At 37.8% G+C, this 12,435-nt stretch overlaps 1 protein-coding gene across 2 annotated transcripts; it reads right to left on the bottom strand.

The window, feature by feature from the left end:
- Nucleotides 1-353: 353 nt before the first annotated feature.
- On the bottom strand, nucleotides 354-9,054 carry LOC107677215 (ATP-sensitive inward rectifier potassium channel 12-like). Of its 2 annotated transcripts, none has more exons than XM_016472026.1 (2): nucleotides 8,999-9,054; nucleotides 354-1,971 (listed from the first exon to the last, which is right to left on the bottom strand). In XM_016472026.1, the coding sequence occupies exon 2, from the start codon at nucleotides 1,811-1,813 to the stop codon at nucleotides 497-499; it is 1,317 nt and encodes a 438-aa protein (XP_016327512.1). In that variant the 5' UTR covers nucleotides 1,814-1,971; nucleotides 8,999-9,054; the 3' UTR covers nucleotides 354-496. The 2 variants fall into 2 exon arrangements, with proteins under 2 accessions (XP_016327512.1, XP_016327513.1); XM_016472027.1 differs by lacking the exon at nucleotides 8,999-9,054 and adding an exon at nucleotides 2,962-3,022.
- Nucleotides 9,055-12,435: the final 3,381 nt, after the last annotated feature.

Genomic DNA, 12,435 nt, shown 5'->3' with positions numbered 1-12,435 from the left:
TACTTAAATATTATATATATATTTGTATATTTGTGTGTGTATATATATATATATATATATATATATATGCACTTAAACATTTTATTTAAAAAAATAAAAACCTTTATTTAAAAAATATATATATATCCACAGAAGAAAGTAAGTCATACAGTTTTGGAACCACATAAGGGCGCGTAAGTGATGACAGAATATACATTTTTGGGTGAACTGTCCCTTTAAGAATGAAGAGTTTAACATCTAAACTATTTTCATGAAACAAAATGAGGAAAAGATTCAAGTTTTCTGTGCAGGATAAAAAGATTCCTACTGCCCTTCTCTTTCTTCGAATGTTCTGCCAAGCATCCCTCCAGCTTTCACACATTCACCCTTTTGTTTTTCGCTCATTCACGCGCTCACTTTCTCCATATGGCACTTTGCATTGTTCTGCATTGTAGAAGCTCCAGTATCTCCAGAACACGACACAAAATTTGAGTATCAAAAAGGTCGTAGTAAAGGTTCATATCTCCGACTCCCTGCGGTATGACCTTTGCTCCGTGCAACGAGGGTTCTGCAGTCGCTCGAAATCATGTCGAGGGGTTCTCTCTGGGCTGAGGCTCATTGCTCGCTCTGGCTTTATCCTTTCCGGACTGTTGTCCTCCTCCTCTTCGTGGCTCAGGATCGCCAGCTCGTTCTCGTAGCAGAAGGAGTTGGCGCTGGGCACCACCAGGTACTTGTTTTCCATCATGTCCTTGGCACTGCAGCGCGGGGTGGACGGTACCTCGTACGTCTTGTGGAAGTGTGAGTAATCAACCTTGTATTGGTTCTTTTCCTCGAACAGAACCGGCTCGAATCGATGCCCCCAGAGGATCTCGCTAGCCAAGTAGGAGCTTCGCGCCTGCGCTGTCATGGCCGTGGCCTCCACCATTCCCTCCAAGATGACCACGATCTCAAAATCCGCCGTTTCGAGGTCCTGCTTGCTGATGCCGAACAGAGGGCTCACCTGGTCAATTTGATGCAGGATGGTGATTGGTGAGACGAGGAAGATGCGGTCGAGTCCTTTGTCGAAACCAACGTTAATGTCTAGCTGGTCTAGCGGGATGTACTCGCCTTCAGCCGTAACCCGCGGCTTGATGAGCTGCGCTCGGACATGCGCCTCAACGATGTGACTCTTTCGCAAGTTCCCCACTCGCCACATCAAGCACAGTTTTCCGTCACGCATTGTGATGATGGCGTTTTGCGAGAACAGTAGAGTCTGCGCTCGCTTCTTGGGACGTGCCATTTTGGCCATGATTGTGCCAATCATGAAGCAGTCGATGATGCTGCCCACGATGGACTGGAAGACCACAAGAAACACCGCGAGAGGACATTCTTCCGTCACGCAGCGGAAACCGTAACCGATGGTCGTTTGCGTCTCGATGGAGAACAGGAACGCCGCGATGAAGCCATTTACTTGCAGCACGCAGGGTGTGAAGTTATCGTCCCCTGCCGGATTGTCCAAGTCACCATGAAGAAGCGCGATGACCCAAAACGCCAAGCCAAATGCTAACCAAGAAATCACGAAGACTAGCGTGAAAACAAGTAGCATGTAGCGCCAGCGGATGTCCACACAAGTGGTGAATATGTCCGCCAGGTAGCGCTGGGACTTCTCGTCCATGTTGGTGAACTGCACATTGCACTGTCCGTTTTTCTTCACAAAACGGTTGCGACATTTCCGCAGAGTGTGGATTTTGCCGTTGCCGTATCCATTCATCCCTCCACCGTGCATGGTCGTCAAGCGCAGACCATCCTCCTCCGTCGACACAATGCTGTAGCGACCGATCCGACCCACGCTCATTCTCTTTAGCACTCCACCTTCTTATCTTTGCGATCTGGTGTTCCCTCTCTTTTGGAGAGGTTTAGTAGTAGTACGAGTCCAGGGTGGTGGGTGGTTTAGTTGTAGTGTTGTTGGGACAGGTCCAATCCAAAGTAGAAGCCCTTCGATTTCCTCAGACCCTTGAGAAAAAGAAACAGATCATCAGTGTAGCGTGTTGGTATCTGTTCATAAAACTAAAAATAAGAATAGTGCAATTTGAGTGCAACGCTGCTTATAAAAACATTCTTACATCACAGTAATCGTTTCAGCAGATGTTTTTCCAAGCAATTTGCTGCATTTATTATTATAGACAGGGAGTTACAAGTATTTGTTAGAGCATTGCTAGGTGGTTCTAAGTGTTTGCTAGGTGGTTTCTAGGGCGTTGCTGGGTGGTTGCTAGGGTGTCCTAAATCTTTGTTAGGTCGTTGCTAGGGTGTTCTGGGTTTTTGCTAGGTGTTTGCTAAGGGGGCTCTGAGGGTTTGCTAGAGCATTGCTGTGTGTGTTTGTTAGAGTATTCTTAGTGTTTACTAGGGTGTTGCTAGGTGGATGCTAGGATTTCTGGGTGTTTTCTAGGATCTTTCTAGGTGGTTGCTAGTGCTACAGTGTTCTGAATGTTTGCTAGGGCATTGCTTGGTGGTTGCTAGGGTGTCCTGAATCTTTGGTAGAGCATTGCTAGGGTGTTCCGAGTGTTTACTAGGGTGCTGCTAGGCGTTTGCTAAAAGCATTCTGTGTGTTTGCTAGAGTGTTCTCATTGTTTACTAGAGCGTTGCTAGGGGGTTTTGAGTGTTTGCTGGGACGTTGCTAGGTGTTTGCTAGAGTGCAATAGGTTTTAGGTGGTTGTAGGCTTGCTGGGTGTTTTCTAGGATGTTGCTAGGTGGTTGCAACAGTGTTCTGAATGTTTGTTGAGGTGTTGCTAAGTGGTTGCGTGGCTTTATGGGTGTTTTCTAGGATGTTGCTACAGTGTTCTGATTGATTGTTAGGGTGTTGCTAAGTGGTTGATTGGGTGCTCTGTATGTTTGCAAGGGCGTTGCTAGGGGATTGCTAGGCTGTTCTGGGTGTATTGAAAGTTTTTATTGATATTTTGCTGCATTGTATAAAATATAAGTATTTATAACCATAACTTCTCTTACATCTGGCATCTTGAGTTTGTTGCAGGTCTTTCTGGGATTGCTTCCTTTGTGAAGAATACTGCAATACTGCCTTAAATTGTGAGTGAAAGGAGATCTTTGACATCAAAAGCACTTCTATGATGCCTTAAAATGCTTTCTATGTAGAAAGCTCGCTAGGGTTTAGAGCTAAAACGTGCCTAAAGGAGCACATTCATTTACTTTAGTTTCACCTGGTTTCAGACTGTGAGATCCGATATTAGCTTGTCATTGCACAGGCTGGATAGTGCATGATATTAGCGTGTCCAGGTCAAGGCAGGACACAGGTTTCATTTCAGGTTTCTCATGTATGTGTTTTTGTTCTCGGCTTGTACATTATTGATCAGAGCTCTGTTTTAAAGCTGCTTAACACAACAGAGATGTTCTGGCTATCAAATCACACACACACAACCCCAGATGTCCATCAGGAGACTCGAATCTTACCCTCCGAAACATTTGCACCAGTGTAAAAATGACGTAAAAGGGGTGTTAACGTTTTGGGAGTTTGTGTATGTGCCCAGTGTGTGTTTGAGAGTGTTTGTGCACACGTGCTTGAGTTTTAAACACATCATTCAGACACTCAGGAGATTTGTGTCTGTATGAGGCATTGGCCATGGGTGCCATCCCACAATCCTCTAGAGATGCTAAGTGGGTTGAAGAGGGGGAGGGCCATGAGGTAGCTGGGGATAGACAGAAAAGTAACATAAGACATGGAATAAATGAAGGTTATGAAGCAAAAAATAGGGAAGAGAGATAGAACTGATGTACAACAAAAACCAAGAAGGGAGGAAACCCCGTGGCCTGAAATCTAAATATATACAGTCCGCGCTCAGAGAGGTTTCGTGCTTTATTTGTCTGGCCTGCTTCTGCGTACCATACAGCGACGTCATTACTGTCACACTTACAGTATTGCTGGCATTTCTTCACTTATTCTTCAGATTAATATCTGGAGAACACCGGTGTTATTTTAGTATTATTTACATACTATTATATTATTTATAAAATGTAGAATTTACATTGTACACAGTAATTGAATTACTGAAAACTCTTGATAGATCTCTTTTTTCAAAATGTCCTGCAACCTAAAATCTAAAGTTTACTTTAGGAAATTATGATCAATCTATATTTACCTTTTTTTTTTAGTTGCCAATGCAGTATTTCTAATTTTTAAATGTGAGTTTTATCTAATATTTGTATTTAATTTGATTTCAGCTTTATGTCAATCAACAAAAATGATTTTAAATAGTTTTAATTAACAATATAAAAACTCAAGAACACAATACATATGCCATTTTTTATTACATAATTTGTTTTGCATTTTCTTTAAATTTTTTGTAAAGATTTTTTTCTTCAGTGTTATTTTGGTATTATTTATATAGTAGTATTTATTTATATTTTGTGTTTTTTACATTTTCAGTTTTCATTTGAATTTTAGTTTAAGTTTAGTGATTTTTTGTGTGTGTGCTTGTCATTTTATTAGTTTTTTTCCCTCTTTTAAATATTGAAATTTATTGTCATTTCAGTTTTAGTAATTTTAGTACTTCAGCCTAAACATATTTTATTTCAGTTAGTTGCCAAGGCAAGGTTTTCGGACTTTTCAAGTTTTTAAGTAAATATTTTTCATCTAATATTTATATTTTATTTTATGTCAGCTTTATTTAAATGACTGAAAACGATTTTTAATTAGTTAAGTTAGGTGTGCAGTTTAAAAATCCCATAAGATTGAATATAACTTCCTATTATATAATATATGTCTATATATTCTGGACAATCTGTGAGTCATGTTTACTCGTGCAAAAGTTTCCCTGGGTGTTGCTATTCTGTTTTTTAGGTAGTCTAGATAGTTAGATTTAGTAGATCTAGTTACTATGGTTAGCTCTGAAGAGAATGCACTTTTTGTTATCCCCCCCCCCACCCACAACTTTTCAGAATGTTCTGTTTGTTTGATGTGATACTTGATAACATCATTACATAATTACAGTGGCTGAAGCGTCTCTAGGCTGTCTGCAGGTAGAAGGCAGAAGGGTTACAATTAGTGGCTAAACAACATGATACCTGATCTGTACACACACTCACTCATGCATTCATACACACACAGAAACACTGCAGTATTGCCTGTATCTGAGCTCTCGGTGTCTCGCATCATTTCAGTGCCATCATCGTTAGGCCTTTTACCACAGTACAGTTGTCTCAGATAACAGAGTTAGAAAGAGAAAGCTTGTGAATGCTTTAGAACGAAATCCAACAGTAAACAAAACTAAAATGCAAATAAATAATTACACAGAATATAAACATATACTTTTAATGCAATTAAATGCATAAAAAATGTTAGGAAGCTTATAATGTTTGTCATGTGATATCTAAAGTAACTGTAAAAGGTGATGTAAGTTTTAAAATACATAAAATTATACCAAAGTGATTTAAAGGTCAGATCAACATTTTCACTTTGGAGATTTCGCAATATAGATATTGAAGAAATGTAACTAATTGTGAAGTTTTGTGCACGAACAAGAGGTGTCATTTTAGCAAAAAGATAAAAATGAGATGACGTATGGTGGTGTGTTGCTGCTGGTTTTGGGGCTACGGTGCACCCTCAGGAGGTAGTTGACTTGTGAGGGAACGGTGAGTTGTAGGTTGTAGCAGCAGATTTGACCGGAGAATGTCATGATGTCTGTCCGTGAACCCAAGCAGAACAGAATGTGGGTCATGGGAATGACCAAGTGTATGGAAAAGTTAAAGATTTTACCCCAAACTCAAGTGATCTGTTGATGCATGACCTGAAGCAGAAAGTTCATGTAAGATATTTGAAGTTTAAAGTGTTTGCTATTAGCATTTTGCAGTATTCAGTGCAGTAATGTTTATATTACTGTACACTATAAAAACAAACCTAGAACCTCACTAAAATAGAAACCTATAGAATTGACCATTTGCACTCAATTTGTTTGGGCAGATTTCATCCCATGTGTTGCGTAAGGACGACCTAAATTTAACATGCTAAAGAAATTAGGTAAAGTCCTAACATTTGTCAAACTAATTACTTATAAAAAGTAACTCTTGATTGTTAAAATAACATTTAAAATAACTCTTTTACATGTCATACATGTACATATACTGTAATTCTTACCTTAAAGAGCAATTAATACCTGATTTAACCCTTAAAAGTTAGTTTTGTTAGTATAAATGAATGCGTGTAAGTTGATTCAGCAATATTACTTGAATAAAACCAGTTAACTTAGATGTTATCATTTTTAGGGAACTGAAACAGGTCTGGGGAAACTGGTCTGAGTGCTGGGGAAAAAAATCTGTAGACTTCAGTTTTACATATTTAAGTAATTTGAACAATTAAATGAAGTAGAAACAAAAGTAAATATGTAAATTAAATACTTAAACCAGCAGTAGTTTACTTAAACTGCAATTTATTCATTTGATTTTTTATAACATTATAACATATTATTTGCACTGAGAAATGTTGTAGAAACTTCAGAAATTCAGTAATACATTGAATTAAACGAAATTTTGGAGAATAGAAAGACTGAAATAGTATTTTCTTGTACATTTTTGTTTTATTCACAACTTTGAAATATAATAGTTTACAGTTATGTAAAGTAAAAAAAAATCTTTAATAAGACTGAAAGAACTAGACTACGTAAGCTCATCAATGTAGTGTAATGCTGTAATGTTGACAGTGTTGACTGATAAAACCGACGGTTTGTCACTCTCAAATTCTCCCTGCCAGCTTTTAATCAGGTTACTGTGTGGTCAATGAATTATTTAATCATTTGCAGTATTGAATTGCTTTTTTATCATCATCTGACGCTGCAGAGCCTTCGAGACGGCATTCTGTCCAGAAAGTGTAGATGAGATGAATTACTGTCAGTCCAGAATTACAGACATTTTCCTAAAGCAAACTTTGACCTTGCATATGTTGATTTGGTTTGACAGTGAACTGACCTGAACTTCAGTATTTGACTTCATTTAAATGTGACAGATTTCTTTGAACATCTTTATGATATGAAGCATATGATGATTAATGACTTCATGCATGCGTGCTGCTTGCGGCCTAGATTTCTGCAGTATTTAACACTAATCGTTTTGTCACATTACCTGCTGTTTTCTGCAGTTTCTGTGCCAAGAAGTTATTTTTCAGCAATATTGGTAACACTTTATGTTCTGTTGATTGCATGAAAAAAATTGCACTTATGCAATGCTTGACAGATCATTAGGAAATGTACCTTCAAATGTCATAAAACTCAGTTAAATTAGGTCTATACTGAGAAATTCAAAATTAATATTCTGGCCTATATGTTACAAAGCTTTTTCATGCATATTCATATTAGAACTCGAACATAAACGTTTTATCTGATTTATACAAAATATAGTTATTGCATAAAATGTTTACTGAAAATGTCAATTTTATATACATTTTATACTCTTTTATATACATTTTATATAATATACTATTATAAAAATATTATTAAAAGTGCCACTCTACTGTTTTATTATCGTATTATTAGCATTTTTGTATTTATACACAGACAAAAAAACAAACGAAGTAATGGACAGATACATGCAGGTACTATAAATGTACATGCTCAGCTACGCCACAATAGCAAAACAAACAAAAAAAGGCTGTAAGAGCAATGTATGTACAACAAATACTGTATTACATAAGAGTAACGCCTGTGGTCGGATTGTTAGTATCCGTGTGAAAGTGGTCAGTGATGCATTTCTTCACGTCTGCTTGAATTATTCATATGCATGTGGATTTTGTTCTGTTTGTTAACATTGTTTTGTTGGTCTGACAGTGGCGATTCTTTAGCATTTAAACCTGTGTGAATCACTATGAAATAGTAGATGAGTTTGAGCGGTCCGGCACCACAAGGGGTCAGAGGAGCTCTGACCTCTTCAGCAACATGAACATGACTATCACGCACTCAAACACACACACACACACACACACACACACACACACACACACACACACACACACACTTTCATCTGCACAGTGTTTCTACTGAAGTAGTTCCTGAACAGAAGCATGTGTGAGTGCGGGACTCTGGAGACAAAATTGTCCTCGGAAGTGAGCAAAATCTGACAAAACTTCCCTTTGGGGACATTCAACGACGTCCTCATTTGGAAAAACGATTCATAAGTAAATGCAGAAAGTTTTAGCATTTGGGTTTGTCTGTGTTATGTGCTCGTTTAGTGTGTGTTTGTGCGTTATGTTATGATGTACTTCACTTTTGGCATCTCTAAATGTCAGGGAGATAATAAAAGTGTGACTCGTTGGAGATAAAGACACACGTGTGAAAGTTTACAGGTGCATTGAGTTCATTCTTGCACTATAGAATGAAAGTACAGCTTATTTTTACTTAGCTCGTGCAACAAAATATTCCTATGGCACACTCTGAAAAGCATATTTAGTATGCATGAATTTCTGCTCAATATCAGGTCATTATAATCAGGTCAGTTAACGATGTTCTGATGAAGTTCAGTGACTGATTATTCCCAGCACACATTAAAACATTTATGCATTGGGAGTTAAAATAACTGTTAATTAATTACATTTATTTTGTATTTTATTTAATACAAACATTGTATGTGATTGAATATATTTTGTAATATAACATTGTCTTTTTTAATAAAAGAAAATCTAAAATAAATAATAATTATAAAATGATCAAATAAAAATAATATTTAACATTTGATTATTTCATACTGAGTTCAAGTTCACTGTATCAAAACAATTTTTACAATGCTGTTTTTAGTTTTATACTTATCTTTAGACCCGCCGTATTTGGTGCAACAATAAACTCACAGACCCCAGCTGCTGCGCAGGCATTACGTTTAACCCTTTACAAACTTTCTGTTTATTTTTAGAGCGTCATTTTAATTTGCATTGACAGCAATGATGTAATATGTAATAACTGTGCATATAACTGAGATTCTAGTAGCTAAAAGTATAATATTAAATGGCAACACATTTGAAAACAGTGGTAAAGTTTAGAGGGATGTTGCTTACCTTGCGTTTTGTAAGGGGTCCTCGCCCTCTGAGAGAGAGTGTGTGTGTGTGCTGTGGCGTTGTGGTGTGTTATCCAAACTGGAGCATTTGATGAGCGCTTGTGCAGCTCGTGATGGGGATCCAGAGCTCTGCCATCTCGACCTCACACACACACATTGTCCATCTCAGATTCATATCCTATGTTCCACTTGTTTTTTCATTCTTCCCCTTGTAAAAGCACATATATTCCAGATCAGAAGACGAGAAACGGCCCCAAACGCTCCGAGACTCTCTCTAGTGAGCCAACACTGAGTTCTGACTGAATCAAAGCATCAGTGAGCTCGTGATGGGCAGAAAGTCATGAAGAGACACTTGAGTTTGGAGAAGTGCATGTCCTCCTGCTGCTCTGCTCCACTCCACTGTCGTCTTTGCATTCTCTGCACACTCAGATCTTCTTTTCTCCCCAAAACGAGAAAGGAATACGCCGGTTCTCTCTCATGCACCTGCTGGCTTCATCTTCATCTGCCATCAGATCTATCAGTGCTGCACTTTTCTCATCTCTCTCCATCCCTCTGGTTCTCTCTCACCCCTCCTGCTCTTTTTCTCCCTCCCACGGCACAAGCGTTCCAGCGTTTTGTCACTTGATGCTCTGCTGTGGTCATATGGACACACACACACACACACGCACGCACACAGTCCTCTAATTCCCACTAAAAGGGATTATTTTGCCTATAAAAAGCGGCAAATTATTGCACTACATCATGTGTGTATGTGTGTATATATATATATGTGTATATGTATATATATATATATATATATATGTGTATATGATTTTACTATTTTAATATAATTTTTTTTTATTATAGTAGAGAGTATTATAGAGCAATATTTTTATAATTAGAAGTCAGCATAAATTAAAGGCTGCACAACAAATTATCATAAGTTATAAATATTTTACAATTTAAATATTATTTTTGACTGTATTACAGTAATGAGTATTACAGTTCATTTTTTAATTATAAAAATCAGCATAAATTAAAGGCAGTACAACAAATATTATCATGATGTATATATATTTTACAATTTAAATATTATTTTTACTATCATAGTAAAGAGTATTGTAGTACAATCATTTTATTTAATTATAAAATTAGCATAAAGGCAGTACAACAAATATTTCGTAATGTATAAACATGTTACAATTTAAACAATACATTATTTTTTGCATTACAATAATGCAATCAGATTTTATGTGCTTGAATCTCATGACAATAATGTCACAATGCAAAAATTATGAATGGACTTGATTTTCTTAATGCAGAATATAATTTCTTCAGTGAAGGGTGCATTCATAAAGTATCATGTTCTTGACCCAATTGATCTTTTGTAATTTTCTGGTTTATTAAATATGGATCAATCACTCACACTGAACTTTTGCATTCTTGATCACAATACTAACTCTAACTGTGAGCATTAGTAATAGTGACGCTTTTCTTCGTTTTCCACTGCTTGCATCCTCTCTGTCTATTTTTGTAGTATTTGCCGCAACAGTTTTTTTGAAACTAAATTTAATCTTAGCTTAGAATCTTAAATACCAACCAAACATCAGCACTTTTGTTTTTACCCACAAAGCTGTGAAGATGTCAGTTTTCATAGTGTGTGTGTGTGTGTCTGTGTGTGTGTGTGTGTGTGTGTGTGTGTGTGTTTGTGTCCGGCAGGCAGGTTCTGAACACTTGAAGTCTCCATGGTGATTGGCACACCATCAGTGCTTTGAAGCATTTTTCGGTGTTTCCTGGAGAGAGTCAGGGTCTCCATGGTGATCTAGAGCTGCAGCATCACGCTTTCCAAAAATGAAACGGACAGAGAAAGGGAAGATGGCTGGAACGTGAAGTACTGGAGGGTTAAACCAGAACATCGCACACAACACAACACACACACACACACACACACACACATCTGTTGAAGCGCTCTCTCACACTGTTGCTGTCATTAATGTCATGTGCAGCAGTCAGTCGGGAGATTTTCTATATTGCTAAAAAAGAAATGCATTAGATAACACCTAGTCAAGCATCACACACCCTAACAACCCTATACAAACTGCGCAGCAACATGCTAAAAAATTCACAACATCTTAGCAACAGCTTAAAAAACGCTCACCTAAACAACCACAAAAGCAACATCTTCACAACCAGCCAGAATGCTCTAGCAACTATATTTCAGTATACCCAGAACACCCTAGCAACTGCATAGCAGCCTATACAACCACCCATAATCTAACAACTATATATATCAATATACCCAGAATGCCTAGGCAAATGCATAGGAACGCCCTGGCAACCACCCACAGCATCCTAACATCATGGTGGAAAGTTTTGTGAGAAAACACCTTTTAGATTTTCGTTAGAAAGTATAGAAATAATGTTCTGGGTGGTTGCTAGGGTATCGCTTTCTGGTTGCTAAGGCTTTTCTTTATTTTATTACAGAGATTCTAGAATGTCCTAAGGTATTGTTCTGAGTATTTTTAACATGCATATAGTTGCTAGAGCATTCTGCGTGGTTTTGAGGATATTGCTTTGTTGTTGTTTAGGTGATTTCTTTCCCCCCCTCGCCATTACAAAGCTAGAGTGTTTTAGGTAGTTGCTAAGGTGTTGCTAAGGTTTTTTTTTTTTTTTTTTTGCTATGCTGTTGTTAATGTGTTGTTCTGGGTATTTTTAACATGTATGTAGTTGCTACAGCATTCTTTGTGGTCCTGAGGAGGTTGCTTTGTGGTTGTGTGTTTTTCCGTATGTTGCTATGGCGTTGCTATGCAGTTGCTATGCAGTTGCTATGGTGTCATTCTGAGTATTATAAACATGTATATCGTTGCTAGATCATTCTGGGTTGTCCTGAGGATGTTGCTTTGTGGTTGTTTAGGTTAGTGTTTTTCCGTATGTTGCTATGCAGTTGGTAGGGTGTTATGGGCAGTTGCTAAGGTGTTACTGAATGTTTTCAGAATGTTGCTGCACAGTTTGTAGGTTGCTAGGGTGCATGATGCTTGCTTGTGCAACAGCATCACAACACTAGGGTGTTTTGGGTGGTTGCTAGGACATTGTTTTGATGTTGCTAAGGCTTTGTGAGTGTTTTATTTACAGATTCTAGAATGTTGTGGTTGGTTGCCAAGGCGTTGCTATGCAGTTGCCAAGGTGTTATTCTGAGTATTTTAAACATGTATATCATTGCTAAATCATTCTGGGTGGTCCTGAGGATGTTGCTTTGTGGTTGTTTAGGTGAGTGTTTTTCAGTATGTTGCTATACAGTTGCTAGGGTTTTCTGGAAAGCTGCTAAGGTAGAAGATTTTTTTAATGTTTTTTAAAATTACTTTCTGCAATGTAGTTGGTAGGGTAGATGTATGTTGTGGGTGGTTGCTTTGTGATTAAGTTGTTTTGAGTTTTAGCACGTTGCTATGAAGTTACTAGCAT

The sequence above is a fragment of the Sinocyclocheilus anshuiensis genome, unplaced genomic scaffold (genome assembly GCF_001515605.1).
Source record: "Sinocyclocheilus anshuiensis isolate Anshui unplaced genomic scaffold, SAMN03320099.WGS_v1.1 scaffold392, whole genome shotgun sequence".
Taxonomy (NCBI): Eukaryota; Metazoa; Chordata; class Actinopteri; order Cypriniformes; family Cyprinidae; genus Sinocyclocheilus; species Sinocyclocheilus anshuiensis.
Note: the sequence above shows the minus strand (reverse complement) of the source record. Positions and strands in the feature narration are given on the sequence as shown.